General features: G+C 38.9%; 1 protein-coding gene and 1 pseudogene across 3 annotated transcripts in view; one reads left to right on the forward strand and one right to left on the reverse strand.

The window, feature by feature from the left end:
- Positions 1-580: 580 nt before the first annotated feature.
- The window catches only part of LOC120236530 (leucyl and cystinyl aminopeptidase), a 99152-nt gene continuing 82617 nt past the window's right edge, over positions 581-17115 (reverse strand). Inside the window, exons 18-20 of one of the 3 annotated variants that reach the window (XR_005529694.1) lie at positions 12922-16833; positions 12697-12700; positions 581-591 (exon numbers count right to left, since the gene is read on the reverse strand). Coding sequence is in view for 1 of the 3 variants with exons in the window: in XM_039239367.1 (XP_039095298.1) it covers positions 16702-16833 (132 nt within the window). In the remaining 2 variants the exon portion in view is untranslated. Of the gene's footprint in view, positions 592-8179; positions 10064-12312; positions 16834-17115 lie in introns of those variants that run through there. The other 2 variants (XR_005529695.1, XM_039239367.1) reach the window with 2 other exon arrangements.
- On the forward strand, positions 847-946 carry LOC120236549 (annotated as a pseudogene).

Below are 17115 nucleotides of genomic sequence, written 5' to 3' on the forward strand. Positions count from 1 at the left end.
CTAACCCACGAGAACCCTTATTTCATAGATCCTAGAGAAGACTCATTGCCTGCGTAGGTCTGGCAGCACTTTCCCACCTGTGGGAGGGGGCAGCCTCCACCCGAGTTCATGCACTGTCTCCTCCCAGATGGGGTCTGATTGTTCTGGGAAAGCACCACCACCAGGGCTCCTGCTGGAGCAAGTCCCACTCAGGAGAACTCAACTGATTTCTTGGCCACTGGAGATTTCTGGGCTGCATAAATCAGATGACAGCTTTGGCCACCTTGAAGGAAGGTGGGATATATCCTTTAGAGCTAGTGAAGCATCTCTTTCAAACAGAGAAAAGGATTTCCTTTTTTTAAAAAAATTTTTAATGTTTTATTTATTTCTGAGAGAGAGAGAGACAGCGTGAGCAGGGGAGGGTCAGAGAGAGAGGGAGATACAGAATCTGAAACAGGCTCCAAGCTCTGAACTGGCTGTCAGCACAGAGCCCAATGCAGGGCTTGAACCCATGAGCTGTGAGATCATGACCTGAGCCGAAGTCGGACACTCAATCGACTGAGCCACCCAGGCGCCCCTCCATTTTTGGCCAGTCTTCATGAAACATTTTTTCTTTCATGTCCTCTCACAGGAGCACATTTTCCAGGATTGCTTCCATTTCACTCAAATTTCCCTAGAGTCTGCATGACTCTGGGATTCCTTCCACATGGGCTGCATGGACTCTAAGCCATCTCAGAGCAAACAAGTCTTCCCACATGCTCTTGGTCACTCTTAATGAGCCCTGGGCAAGGATGGAAGCCACTAGAGTTTTTCACCCACTTACTGCTGGCACTATATCCCAAGCATGTCCTAAGACTTCTGCAGCACTTGCTTGGGCAGCACAGACACTAAAATTGGAATGATACTGAGATTACAATGGCCCCTGAGCAAAGATGACGTGCAAACTCATGAAGCATTCTGCATTTTGTGCAGTACCCCAGTGAACTGCCACCCTTTGTGGATTAGCACAAAAATGGGAGTTTTGGAAAGGTTGCTTAGGAGATCTGCTCCAAAGTGAATTAAGCATTTCCACTAGCAGATGCAGACCCAGCACATCTGCCAGCTTCTCCTGGCCTTCACTGAATCTTCTGTCTTTGGAGGTGAGAGCTCACCTCAAGGGCCCCCCTGCCATCTCCATGGCCACTCATCATGTTACTATTATTAAGTTAACTAGGTAATCCTGATAGCTGCATCTGAAAGCTTGTTCTAATTGGTAAATAAATAAATAAATAAATAAATAAAAGACCTCTGCAGACTGTTCTTAATTTAAGGCAAGGACCTCAGAGAGGTCAAAGATCATAAGTGCCGCTAGAATTGCTGAGGCTAGAGGGCAGTAATAGAAACAACGGAGACACAGTGCCTGTCTTCTGAAGTCAAGCAGACAAACAGCGTGTCTCCTGTATGGAGCGTTTAATCAGTCATACTCAGGGACTTCACCTATAGGTTTTCAACTACAGGCAGCGACAAGCCCTCTTCCTTTTACTGAACTGTGGTGTAAATGGAGAGTCCCTGATTTAGAATTCTATCTTGAAACACTCTCCTTGTTCTTGCCTAGCTACCCTGAGCAACTCAAACAAGGAAGCATTCTCACAACACGGGCTGAGGTAAGCCAAGCTCATTAATTACTAATTAGAATTTAAGGGAAACCTGGAGTGAAACTGAAACAGGCAATTAACTTCCAGCCTCTTGTCATTCACCTGGAACACCCTCAGGAATGAATACCTGTGTGGTTCCTCAGTGCGAATCAAAAGTGCCTTTGGTTCCCAATCAGTGACATGAGGTGTGACGTGTGGGCACTCACGTGGCATCTGGTGCACCCCTGCAGGAGCAGAGGGGGGATTCTGGCTGGGGAGCCAGCATCCCCTCCCCCTAGCCTGTCCTCTCCTGGAGCTTGCTGTTCCTGAGGTGGCTGCAGAACTACCCACCTCGTAGCTTAAAACCTCCCAGGGGGATGCCCTTCACTTCTGTTCCTCATGAACCCAACTGCCCTCAACTATTTACCACCCACCACGCAAGCAGTGTTTATAAAACCCAGGTGGCATTCTCGCAGCTGCAGCCAGCTGCTCACATTAGAGTCAGGCATCATGTACCCACCTAGCACAAGGCCTGGTGCACAGTGGATGATTACAAATATTTATTGAGTGAATGAGCCATGAAAAACATTTGAGAAGTATGGCCTGGTTTCCTTCTTCTCCCGGTTCAACTTATGGCTGCTTTCTTTCACCCAAAGTCAGGACGTGTTCAGATATTATAAGCCAATCTTCATATTAGCTTAGAAAAACAGGAAGAAATTGGTTGCCAGTCAAAAGAGGGAGATAGTTTCCTTTTATGAGAACAATGTGCTTGTTTGAAATAAATAGGTGATAAGCTGCTTGGAGTAAGGGATAAGATTCCAAGGAGTGTGTCCAAATAGTAAAAGGCCACAGATGGGTCCTCTAATTCAGGGGACCAGCTGCTAACTGTAGGCCATTAGTTTCCTTGAGCTCCTGATGCACTTGGCCATGTGCATCTGGGTGAGGTGGCTGAGGTGCAATGCCACAGAGGAGAGACATTTCAAGTTCAAGGAGATGTCTAGGAGTAACAGTGAGAAGTCAGCAAGGTGCATGCATGCGTGCGTGCGTGCGTGTGTGTGTGTGTGTTTTGGATGAGTACAGGAAGTGAAAAGATCCCACAGAAACAACAGGGTAAAGGAGAGGCTCTGGAGAAGAGAAGTATCAAGTGATGATGAAGCTGTTTGTTGTGGCATGAGGGAGATACTCTCCTATGTAATCCTGGGGAAAATCTGCATTGCTCAGTAATGCTCTGGCTGTAGTGAGCTTGTGGGAAAGAATCTTAAAGAGGTATTGGGTTCTAAGCCCAATTTGCTCAAGGCAGAAGAGAGTCCATGGGCATGGATGCAGGGCAGAGGAGGTCAACTGACATCCAGGCTATGTCCCCCATCCTATTCCCAATAAAGACTAAATATGTCAAGTGGATGGTTTTAAAATTGTGTTGTTGTTGTTGTTTTTATAATTGTGTGATTTTATTTTTCTTGGTATTTAAAATTTTTTTAATGTTTCTTTTTGAGAGACAGAGAGAGGCTGGAGGAGTAGAGTGAGGGAAACACAGGATCTGAAGAAGGCTCTGCACTGACAGCAGAGCCCGAGGTGGGGCTTGAACTCATGAACCGTGAGATCATGACCTGAGCCAAAGTCGGGCACTGAAAACTGACTGAGCCACCCAGATGTCCTTAAAATTGTGCTTTAATTCTGGTCTCTTTTCCCACCACTGTAAACTTCCTTAAATTTCTGACCTTCTGGCAACACGGATTCTATAGAAACATAGGAAAGGACAGCGGTCAGCACCCACGGTTGAGGAGTCTACAGCCCACTCAAGGAAAAAAGGCCCATCTCAGGCTGACTTCGAACTACCTCAGGAAAATAGTTCATTTTCATCTTCTACTTGTAGTTGGTGAAGCTACTATCTATGTTCCTACCCTCTAGTTCATCAACCATTACAGCACTTGGTCCCTCACCATTGTTAACCACACCTTCCTGCTCCCTGATATCTCTCTTAAGGGTGAGAGAGGTCTGTCTGAACCTCACTGACATTAGCATCTTTGACCTGAGAGAGGTTACTTCCTTGTAACCCATTTAGTTCAAACATACAAAAAAGGGTATATGATAACATCCCCACACCTACTCTTTTGAAATCATGGTAGACTGTTCACATTATTGAGTTTAAAGTTAAAATATTAGGATAATTCTAGCTCCACACTCTAAGTTAAAATAATGAAATACCTCTTTCAACAGTAAATTCTAATACTTGTTTCCAAGGAAATGGTATCTTGTAGGCATTTGCACATCCTTTATCCCAAAGGTGACAAGAACGTTTTCTAATACAAACACATGTACAAATTTAACATATAATGTTATATTTGGGGGCCATAGCTAAGACAGAGCCTCTGGTGCCTTTTATCAGTAAAATTAAGGAATTAGACTATGTCATATGGAAAGTTCTTTCTAGCACTAACAGAGATCTTAACACATTTGGCCTATTTCCTTGCCATGCCCTAAGTTGTACATAATATTTTCTAGTTAGAATAGAGACTTGTGCATGCTTGATTCTTTTGCATATTGAAGGCAAATAAGTTATTGAAAGGAAAAAAAGGAGTATTTACAAGCACCTATGAAATACCAGATCTATTTCCCATATTCCAGTGCCTGATGTTATTACTGCAAAGTAGGTATTATTACCATCATTGCAGCTTTGTCAATAATCAGGATTTTATTTCGTACTAATTTATAACCAAATTCAGTGACAGGATATTATTTTGGTTATGAAACCTATATAACTTCATGCTTTTCCTAATGTACAATAACTCTCAAATTAAACATGCATACTTAAGGCTTAAATTTACAAAGAGTATTTCTCTAATTTCCTGACAAGTTATATAACCTTATTCAATTAAAAAACTCATTTCCATCTGTAACTGATGCTGTTAACATTCGTATACCCCAGAAAACGGCAGGCAGTTTTAACAATGGCAGTTGGTATTTACCACACCATTGTGATATTTACAGGCACTGTGCTAGGTAATTCATAGATATTTTATTTCATTTATTTATTTTAAGTTTATTTATTTTGAGAGAAAGTGCAAGCAGGGGAGGGGCAGTGGCAGGGGGGTGGGGGTGGGGAGGAGAGTGAATCTGTCAGCACAGAGCCTCATATGAGGCTTGAACTCCTGAACTGTGAGATCATGATCTGAGTCGAAAGCAAGAGTTGGACGCTTAACCCACTGAGCCACCCAGGCAACACCATAGATATTTTATTTAATGCTAACAAACCTTGCAAGATAGGTAGTATCCCTGTTTTATTAATGGAGACAACTGAAGCTAATAGGAATTAAGTAACAAGTAGAAAATGACTGTACCAGGATTCAGTTCCAGTCCTGATTAATGCCAGTCTATGTTCCACAGCATTTCAAATATTTTAATTTTTTAGAAATCATCATCTTTTGCTACCATATAATAATAGTGATATTCCAAGAATTCTGCTCATGTTAACAACCACAAAGGGCTAGGAGCAAAGTAAATGAATATATACTCAGCCATAACCACACAGGGCAGCCAATGTACAAACCTGCATGAAGTACCCAAGGATCACTTGGGCCATATTCACACAGACAAGCAGCATGGGAAAACATGGAACAAAAGGGTTTCCAGTTTCCCACACTTGGCGTCTATACAAATGGCATGTGAATAAGCAACATGCTGACTCCCCTTTATAAATAAGCCTTTCCTAAGCTGATGGGGCTTCTTGTCTGTCCCTGACTTCTTTGAATCTGTTATTGCCTCCTACTGCGACCTGCTCAATAGTTCAACTTTGGCAACATCACCTACTTTAACCACTCTATTTGGTTATTTTATTATGTTACTACATTATGTTTTTCCTTCAAAAAAAAAAATGAGTGGGATAGTAAAAGTTTTTACACATATAAGCAAAAGTCCTGATTATAATTCAGCTCAGCCAACAACAGAAATCACAATCACATAATTGACTGGGTGGCCATCCATAAGAAAAACAGTAAAAATGAAGAACAAGCAGAAAGCACTGGAAACATATCACTAATTATTGACTACAGAAGGTAGGCTGGAATGATTTAAAAGTATGTTTTTGTTCTCTGGTAATAACACTCCTATAGACCATGTAAGTCAACTGTTCAACTCACAAGTTTTAGGAAGCACTAGATGCTTTTGTGTGTGTGTGTGTGTGTGTGTGTGTGTGTGTGTGTGTTGCAGGGGGCAGCTAGGGCTTTATGGTACGAATTGAAGTAAAGCAAAAAGGAAATATAACCAAACTTTCCTGTGCCATGGATTCTAAAATGATTTTGAAAAATGAAGTTTTTTTAATGTGTATTTATTTTGAGAGAGAGAGACAGTGTGAGCAGGTGGGGGGCAGAGAGAGAGGGAGACATAGAATCTGAAGCAGGCTCCAGGCTCTGAGCTGTCATTACAGAGCCCGATGTGGAGCCCGAATCCATGAACCACAAGATCATGGCCTGAGCCGGTCAGATGCTCAACTGACTGAGCTACCCAGACACTGCTCCTCTCTACATTTATAATGGGTTTTAGTTCAACTGTTTACTGCAGATATCCATGAACAAAAAAGTATAAAAAATGTAACCAGGATGTTTTGATCAAAATCTTGGCAATTCCTCAGAACATTACCCCAGTGTATTATCATTATCTATTGAAGTATAGTTAACACAATGCTACATTAGTTTCTGGCATACAACATAATGATTCAACAGCTCTATACGTTATGCTATGCTCGTAAGTTTAGCTACTGCCTGTCACCTTACAACATTATTACAATACCATTTACTATGTTCCCTATGCTGTATCTTTCATCTCTGTGACTTACTCATTCCCTAACTGGAAGCCTGTACCTCCCACTCCCCTTCACCCGTTTTGCCCATACCCTACCTCTCCCCCCTCCGGCAACCACCAAACAGTTTGTTCTCTGTGTTTATGGGTCTCTTTTTGCTTTGTTTTTTAGGCCCACATATACGAAAAATCACATGGTATTTCTCAGTCTTATTTCACTTAGCATAATAACCTCTAGGACCATCATGTTGCTGCAGATGACAAGATCAAGATCTCATTCTTTTTTTATGGCTGAATAATGTTCCATTATATCTCTATATTTCTATATACCACATCTTTATCCATTCATCTATCAAAGGGACACTTAATATTCCTTCCATGTCTTGGCTATTGTAAATAATGCTGCAATAAACATAGGGACGCTTATATCTTTTCAAATTAGTGTTGTCATGTTCTTTGGATACATTCACAGTACTGGAATTACTGGATCATATGGTAACTCTATTCTTAGTTTTGTGAGGAGACATCATACTGTTTTCCATAGTGGCGGTACCAGTTTACATACCCAAGAGTGCATGAGGGTTCCTTTTTCTCCACATCCTTGTCAATACTTGGTATTTTCTGTCTTTTTGATATTAGCCATTCTGACAGGTGTAAGGTGATATCTCCTTGTGGTTTTGACTTGCATTTCTCTGATGATGTGATGTTGATCATCTTTCCATGTATCTGTTGGCTACCTATAGGTCTTCTTTTGAAAAATGTCTATTCAGTTCTTCCCATTTTGATCAGATTATTTGGTTTTCTAGTGTTGAGTTGCAGAAGTTATTCATATATTTTGGATATCAACCTCTTAACATCATTTGCAAATCTTCTCCACTCAGTAGGTTGCCTTTACTTTGTTGATTCTCCAATATATTAATGGATCACCATAGGAGATTTTAAGAAGGTATGACTTCAAGGTTGCTTTGTGTCCCCAGAAACAGGGTTTTGGGTAAGGGGATTAAAAGACACTGTATTTGCTGTAAAATGCCCAACTTTAAGCCCTAACAATTACTGGAAGAGAATATTGGTTATAGTTCCCATATCTGGAAGCCTAAGAAATTCTGAGTTCTCAAGACTACACATGGGGTTAGAACAGAGAAACTCCTTTTGTAGACCTGAGCAGGAACATAACTATGGCAGTGTCCCTTGATAACAGCTGTGCACTCCCACTCCAATTACATGTGAATCAAAGCAAGGGGTGTCCCTTGATAATATTCAGTGTCCTTTCACCTTCAGATAGTAAGAGTTCCTTGGTTTCAATGGCACAAGTAGTTACATGTCTCATACTGATTTACGTGCTGAATTATTACTGTATCAACTGGTACTGAGTGTTATAAGAAGCAATTCAGTCTAAAAAGTAAATACTTGCCCTACAGTTCATGTAACTATTACTGAGCCTCCTGGTCCAGGTGTCCACTCAAAGTTTTAATCTCCACCTCACCCCATCACAGGAGAAATTTGGCAATGTCTTAAGACATTTTTGGTTGTTACACTGGGGGTGGGGGAAGTGTCATTAGCCCATAGTTGCTACTTGCCATTAGAGGCAATCTAGTCAGCATGGAATGCATAGGAGAGTCCCAGATGTCAAATAGTGTGAGTCGGAGAAATGTTGGGTCATAGGAAGTAGAGATACTGGGATACTAGTGGGGTAGAAAGAAATCATGCCAGACAGTGAATATGGTCTTTATCCTGGTAAAGTGTATAATCTGAGAAGATGTACCACTTTATATATGCAAATAGTCCACACAATATTTATATTTAAATACTTTATTTTCATTTCACAAAAAAGAAAAAGCAACAGTGTTTGCAATTACACATGCCTTTCAGTCAGTGCTGGTCATATGCAAAACAAGTTATCAGAAGTATAAAGAAAAATAAGCCTTTATCCCTTTACAAGTGACACAACACAATTTGCATATATATATATTATATTATACATACTGTTTTCAAAAATTTCCACAAAAGACAGGTTATGATACAAATTTAGAATTCCACCCACAAGCTCAGATTCAAAGAAGTGAAGATTCGTATAGGTGTTTAAATACAAAAACGTAATACTTTTACAAGTTTCCAAATAATTACTTTTGAAAGTGTTTGAAAGAAACTCCTACTCTTCATAGCAATGTGGAACACTTGGTTTTAATCAAGACGGCTAGGAGACTAAGTTTTGTCTCAGTGTGAGTTTGCTCATTAATGCAAATGCTCCAATTATGCTGTAATTCTCATTTTAGAGATATATATATATGCACATACATATATACACAAGTGCATTATTATACTGATGGTTTATACAGTGCAACTTCTGGAGCATTTCACTCAGCTAAGCCCATGACCTTACTTCTTTGAAGTGTTTCAAATTAAGAACTGTTCAGAGATATCACTAATGACTACCATGACTAATTTCAAAAAGGTGTCCCTTTCTCTCTTATTTATGATCAAAGTTACATGTATCATGGACAAACTTTTATTTTTTCTACAGCAGCAGGTATAAATAAGCAAAGTACGGGCTAATTTTTGAACACTAGGACCTGAGCGTTTGATACGGTAAATGACATCTCTTTGCAACTGTTCTAGGAGTCCTATCAATTGTCTAAAAAAAATATATATATATAATAAAGCAAAATAATATGGCAAATCTTCAGCATTATATTCATTATAAACTGCAGAACAAACAAAGATTGCTCAGAAGCTTGAAGGAAAAAAGCAAGGAAGAAAGAAAGGGAGGCAGAGAGGGACTGAAGGATTTTACACATGCATTTTCTTTGATACAGACAAATGTGGAGTCCCTAACATGTACCATGTGATGGCTGAACAGTCAATATGATTCAAGAATGCTGAAAGCGAACACACAAGTCTGGATGTATGAAATGCATGCAAAAACACAGAGCTGATGAGGCAACACTGGCTTACGTGTTTAAGTGTACTTGAGCATAACATCTAATATTGCAGGCACTGAAGAAGAGAAAAAGGACAAGAATGGTCTGGTTAACAGAGAATGGAGGGGGGAGATGCAGCCACACAGACGAGCTCTGGGTAGGAAAGGACCAACTTGCCCCACCGTACGTAGATGGATGATGAAAGACAGAAGGGCTTTCCTCCCCAATTCTTAAGGGAATGATTTTTAGGCCTGTGTTGTTAGTCACTAGAACCATGGCAATAACTCAAAAGGTTCATTCCAAAAATCAAAACAATGTCTATTGGCTACACAAGAATATGCTATCTACAGAACTGGCAAGAGACTTTTGTAGATAAATCAGAATGCCAGGCTCCAAGAAGCAGCTAGTTTCAAGGGTCTTCAAACAAGTTCTACGCAGCACTTTTACTGGCTTACGAGTTCCTCAAAGATTAATCAGCAATGAACTTTAAACATACTTTTTACTTAGTATGATCCTCTTGCCTTTCTGGAATTTCCCAAGCACGGGTCCCTTCTCATCCTTTCCTTCAGTTTGAATCAACATAAGAAATGCTGAATCTGATCAGCTTTTACAACTTAACCATATCCAAGTGCCATCTCCCATCTTACTTGTTATCCCCTTGTTGCCATTAGTTACACCACCACAAGGCCTCTCAGGTCAGAGGGCAGGGATCTGGAGGGACTTTATTTGTGTTAGATCCATGCACAGCCCTGCAAGGGACTAAGTATTAATGAAAAATGATGGGGAAAAAAAAAGAAAGAGGCAGATTAGATATGTGCATATATATATATATATATATACACACACACATATACATATATATATATTTTATACTTTTAAAGGCCTATTTCCTACAGACCAAAACAAAATAACCACAGAACAACTATACTAGGCACTGATAAATGAGGAAACGTGGGGAAGGAAGAAGTGAACTGTCAGTTTATGAAACTCAATTTCCTTTAGGTCCCTACAAAGATAGCCATGCAAAAAACTAAACACAAAATTAAAGAAAACACATTCATATGTATTAAGAATATTCCCCTGCCCAAAATAGAAATCCCGCCAAAAAAAAAAAAAAAAAGCCAAGTAATAAACAATGCACAACTATTCTACTCACTATTGCCAACACAGGCAATAAGGGAAAGGGGAAAAGGGGAGATTTGTCATACACTGATCCTCGATTTTCATTCGGTACCTATACCTATATCCATGCTAAGACTAGGTATAAAATCAATTAATATGAAAACATTTATATACAATTTTTAAAAGTTCGTACCCTGTCCTTATCCCTTCCCCACTACCCACCCAAATTATCTCTCCCCCTAAAAAAAAAACCACCCCAAATTATAAAATTATTGCCAATGCAGGCAGCGAGGGTAGGGAAGCAGAGGAGATGTATCATACGTATGGACCTCCATGTTTCATTATGTACTTACAAGTCCCAGCAAAGGACTGAGTACTAAGTGAAATAACACACAAAATGTAGCAAACATTTATCTACATTAAAAAAATTTTTACACAAATCCCCGCACACACAAACACACACACACACAAACACACACACTCAGACTTCCTCAGCCCCCCACCCCTCCAAAAAAAGAAACTAAACATCTATTCTTCTAACACTGCCAGCCAGGCAGTGAGGGAAGGGGAGTAGGGGAGATTGTTCATAGAATCAATCGCAACTTTCATTAAGTACCTAAATAGTCATGCAAAGGACTAGATTCAAAATGAAGTGAACATCAAAAAGAGGCAGAAACGTTTATATACATTAAAAAAAAAATCACTGTCTTACTGAATAAGCCCATTCCCTGTTAAGAACCTCTAAAACAAAAAAACAAAAACCAAGTCCTAATGTGCTCTGATGCAATTGTGCACAGGCTATCAGGGAAGGGAGAAAAGGTTTATCATATCTCCAGATCCGGGCCTCTGCACTACATTGGTCATCTACAAACCCAAACAAAAAAACTGGTTGAAGTAAAAAAGCAAGAAACAAAAACAAGCAAACAAAAAACATGCAGCATTTATATACATTTTAAAAAATGTAAACCCAGAAATCCCCCAACACCCTGACAAAAAAAACCATCTAGACAACTATGCCACTAGTCATTGCCCAGACACGCAATAAGGGAAGGAGACAAGAGAGGAGATTTTTTTTTTTTTTCATAGAATGAACCTTAATTTTCATCATGTACCTAAATATCCATGGAAAGATCTAGGTACAAAATGAAGTAACAGAAAGAAGGAACAAAAACATTCATATACATTTAAAAGAGTACATATCCCCACCCTCTCAGGGGAGGGAGTGGTAGAGTAAAAAATTAATCTAGAACTACTCTAAAACTATTGCCCACAGAGGCAATAAGGAAAGGGGACAAGAGGAGATTTTCATACATCCGGACCTCCACGTCTCATTAGGTACCCACACGTCCAAGTAAGGGACGGGGTACAAAATGGAATAACACAATATAGTAACAAACACTGTATATACAGTTTTCAAAAGTATATATCTTGCCCTTTGTCCCTTCCCACCCACCAAAACTTCAAAAAAACCCAAACTACTTTAGAACTATCGCTTACATAGATAAAAAGGGAAAGGAAGAAGAGGAGATTGCTACCCATCTACAATTCCATGGTTCATTAAGAACCTACATGTCCAAGTGAAGGACTGGGTACCCAGTGAAATACTGTAATAAGGCAGTAAAAACATGTATATATATTTTAAAGTATTTACCCCCGAGCCCACAAAAGAATCCCTGAAACTAACTACTCTACTAGCCATTGCCCACGTGGGCAATAAGGGGAGGGGACGAGAGGAGACTGTTATATATCCGGACCTCCATGGCTCACTGGGTACCTTCCAGTCTTGGTACCCAATGAAGTAATACAACTTGGTAGTAAAAACAGGTATATACAGCACGTACACATCCCTGTCCCCAACCCCACCCTACCCCCAAACCCCACTTCAACAAGTATTCTACCAGCTATTGCCCACATGGACACTAAGGGGAGGGGAGGAGAGAAGACTGTCATACATCCGGACTTCCAAGTCTCATTAGGTACTTTAACGTCCTCTGAGAAGGATGAGAAGGACACAGTATGAAATGAATTAAGTAATACAAAGTAGTAGGAAATTTATTTATATACATTAAGTACATACCCTACTTCCTGCCCCACAAAACCCAAAGTATTAGCTACTGCCCAAGGAGGCGATGAGGAAAAGGGAAAAGAGAAAATCTGTCATACTCTGAACTTCAATTTTCATTAAGTACATATGCATACATGCAAAGGGATATATAAAAATGAAATGTAAAAAAGTAGCATAACATATATATATATACATATATATACACACACCTGAAAGAATGATCTATAAGCCCGAGCCCCCAAGACTAGATCAAGGCAAGAGCACCCACAGCTACTCTATTAGTTACTGTCCATGCAGGCAGTTCGGAGAGGGGTGAGTGGGACAAGTGACCTACTTCTGGACCTCCATAGTTCATTAGATAGCTACATTTCCATGAGAAAGATGAAGGAAATGCAAAATGAAATGACACCCACAAGATAGCAGCAAAAACATTTTTAAAAAGAACATACTCTGCCCTCCCCTCAATATCACCATCAACTTCCAAAAAAGAAATACCAAATAAGTACTCTGTATCTGTTGCCCACATAGGCAATTATGGGCAGGGCGGAAGAGATTTTTCATTGGACAGTATTTTGCCTTTTATCAGAATAAGTATACAAAATTAAAGAAAATAAAAACATATCAAAACCACATATACACATTTAAAAAAAGTATATACCCCCAAAAAGCCACTCAAAGAAATTAATCAACTATTTTATTAGCTATTGCACATGCAGGCAATAAGGAAAGCAAGAAGAGGAAATTTAACATACTTTTGGACTGCTACTTTTCATTTAGTATTTACTTACCAATGCAGAGAATGAAGCACAAAATAAAAGAATGCAAAAAACCACAAAACTCAAAAAACAAAGCAGTACAAATGGGAGTGTCAGAGGAGGCAGTGAAGAAGCCCTTTATAAAAGAGTTAATTACAATAACAACAAAATGACAAAGGCAAAGGAGAGAAAAAGCTACATCATATCTATGAAATTCGGATCTCGTTTTGCAGACTCAGGCGCTGCAGTTCTTGGTGATGGTATGTGTCCTGAGCTGCACAATCTCATGAAACGAATGGGGGTTACATGAATATTCAGAAGTCCAGCTGCAGATTATGGGTCCAGGTGCTTTAGTTTGCCTAGACTCTTCAAACACAACTAACTCAGTGAGAGGCTACCAATAACTCAACAAACTCAGCACTTAGTTTTCATTTCTTACTTTGCTATACTCAGAAGGGACTCTGCTCTGTACCCAGTGAGACCGACGCAGCGCAATATCCTCTACATACCCAGAACTCTGCTGACAGCTTTTGTTCAATGAAATGAAAACATGAATATCAAGGAGTATTAACATTTAAGCAGAGCCTGTGCTGGTAAGAAAGTTCACAAACAACAGCAATGCAATTTCACTTAAAGGGATTTATGTGAAACAAGAAAATGGAGGAAGGCATGAGCGTGGGGTGGAGGCTGACACTACCTGTAGTTTAATGAATCCAATCTCTTGCTATTAATGGAACAAACTAGACTCCTTGGATTTCTACTTCCTGATCTCCAAAGCATAAGTTTTTCTTCTACAATTTCAGATTTCCTAATAACGTGGTATGATGTGCCTCTTCTATTACATTCACATAGATCGTCTCTCTGCAATGAACGTAATTCTTGAAAACCAGCACTTAGCTGTCAAGGATCTGTGTGCTTACATAAACAAGCCTGCCGTGACTGCTGTGCTCCCGTCTGTTTGAACTCTCTGAGATTCAGGGGTGAAGATAAGGTTTGGGGTGATACAGCTTCAAAACCTACAGTTATACCTAGTATGTAACATGTTCTACTGGTTACTTAACCTTATATTCTTGACTTAGAGTTAGTTTTTCAAAGTGCCATACAGATGGGTTAGCTTCACATTAAAAATTATGGAATTCTCTGGGCAAACATGAGGGGAGGGCTGTTACAGCTACATATAACTGAGGTGAGGCCTATAAATAACACTACGACCAGCGGTTCCAGCATCATGGGGATGAACAGCTTTGGAGAACAAAGATAGCAATGGATTACAAGTTACCTCTTTTTTAGCCCATGTTTTGATAGGGATTTACTTAAACATCACCTTCTCCCTATATAATACACACACATACACACACACACACACACACATACACTCAGAAAAAATGATATAATTCGGGACAAGATTTGCCATATGTAGAGTTAACATTCACTACAGTAGCCATGTAAAGATGGGCAGGTAAAACTGAAAAGTCTTAACTGCTTTTGAGAAGTAGCAAAATTTAAACTCTGTATCAAAGTGGAATTTAGTAATATAACATATGGTAAAAAACCAGCAACCAAAAAACCCCTCAAAAGTTTGTATTTTTCCCCACTCTAAAAATGTAAAAACACATTAACTTCCAATATCAACTAAACTATCATTCATTTGTTGAAGCAAAAGACAAATAAAAACCTACAATCACCACAGTTTCAACAAGACATCTTTAGAGGATTCTGTGATTCTCAGGACATATTATTTTGTATTCTAGACCAGAGATAAATGTTTAGAAAAGACTAAATTGGGAGAAAACACACTAGGATTAAAGAAAGCTATCTTTTAGCTTGCCAGCATTTTTAATTTTGTTATATAAAAATATTTCATAAAGTAAAATATAATTTTATACACAATCCCACATATTTTCACTTTATATCTGCTAAAATAAAAAAGGTGACCTTTTCCATTGATTCTGTGGTGTGTTTTAAGTGCTTGCAAATAAGTATCTACCCTTTTTATGTACATAGAAGATGTTTTCAAACAAAATACAAAGTACTCAAAAATTATTAGGAAGAAAGCCTTTCCCTTAAGAATCAAAGAAACTCAACAATCTAAGTATTAAGTCTGCATAGCTCAAAAAATTCAAGTACAGTATTTCTCCTTTACAAGGAGTGAAAACGCCATACAGCTTTGGACATCTTCCCTTTTCTTTCTTTCTTTCCTTGGCCATTCCTTTTAGTTAGTTTGGCCATGATAAAGATAAAACAAAATAAAACCACTGATTTTTCAACTAAAAAAAAGTACTGATTTTGTCAGCAGAAAAAATTCAAAGCCCACCATATCAGATCTGAATCAAACTACTCCTATTCCACATTCTCTTTATTCCTTTAAGGTATTATGGTGAACTTCAAATAAAAATGCTCAATTTCTCAAAGGCCCTATCTTAAAATATGCTTCTACTATGCTTCTAATATACCCTATCATATAACATCAAAATCTACACGAGTATGATTCACAGGGAAAGTGTCTATGATCAGGTAATGTCAAAGGTAACTTAAACAAATTATTTTTAGTAATAGTGATAAAGTCAGGATAAAAGACACCAGTATGAACAAAAGGCTTTCCATAAATGTAGACATACTTATTTATAACATAAGGTATATCGATGGTGGGGAGTGGTAAAGGTGTACAGATTTGGAGAATATTGGAGTTCATAAATAAAATACTTATACTTAAAGCTAACTCAGTTTGAAACATTTTCCTAAAAGGTGAAAAAATAAGTATTAAATATTTGGAAAATTTAATCTTTTGTCCTTGTTACTTAGCTTTTCAATACAACAAAAATTTAAAAATTCTGTAGCACCTAGCTGTTCTGCAGAAAAAAAATATAAGTTATAGATCTTATTTAAACTTTTTTTCAGAAAATAAAGAGTTAAAGCCTCAAATCAAAGTAGATCTGCACACCTGAGATCAGTTTTTCTAACAGTTGTATGATTCATCGACTTCATTACCATAGTTTTGAAGCCAAGTTTTGTACCACATTCAAGTAACATCTATCAATAAGAAGCAACAAATGGCCAACAAACCAGCAGCCTGCAAAGATGATGGCTCCCACGGTACAGCTTTCCTTGTTTCACTGTGTCAGTATTTTCCGGATACCGAGAAACAGAACAGAAGGCCAAAATAGATTTTTCCTCCCCATTTGTATATCTTCAAAGTAGAAAAATTACTCACTGTTTTTGTAGATGTTGGCGCATGTAGGTGACTATAGTTTTGTAATAAATAACTACACACTGCCCAAAGACAATTCGAAAAAGACAGATGGAAAGTACAGACGGGCCCTGAGCTAACTAGAACTCCTAAGAGTGCAAACAACTCGGCAGCGGTTCTGGCTTCACCTTGGCTTTTTGCAAAAGCAGGGGAGCCCAAGTTAACAAGCCCTCTGAATGGGAGACAAGACGAGGTGCAGGTGTGCATGCTACAGCCACCACGTCAGGGTTTTAAGGTTCTTCTCCATCCATTGGATATTCAACTGAATGACTTCTAACGCCTCCTGGACACAATGGAGCCGAAAGGTTGCCTCTGACTGGTTTTCAAAGAAGGCCTGGACCTGGAAGTTGCATGTAGAAATATTTCAAAGGAAGAACAGTAAATCGGAGGTAACTCTGAATATCCGTTTCAAATAAGCTTTAACTTAGTCGTGTCTATGCTGATGTCTTAAAAGAAGTAGAAACAAAAAGTACTTTAATATTCAAAATATTTACAGCAAGTTCCTGATCAAGTATGGTGAAATCTGAAGTAATGTTACAAATGAATTCCCCTTACTCCCACAAGGATGAGTTTTTCCAATTTAAAATAGAAAAAAAAAAAAAAAAAAAGCCAAGTAATAGTA

Source organism: Hyaena hyaena, unplaced genomic scaffold (genome assembly GCF_003009895.1).
Source record: "Hyaena hyaena isolate Hyena2069 unplaced genomic scaffold, ASM300989v1 scaffold_156, whole genome shotgun sequence".
NCBI lineage: Eukaryota > Metazoa > Chordata > Mammalia > Carnivora > Hyaenidae > Hyaena > Hyaena hyaena.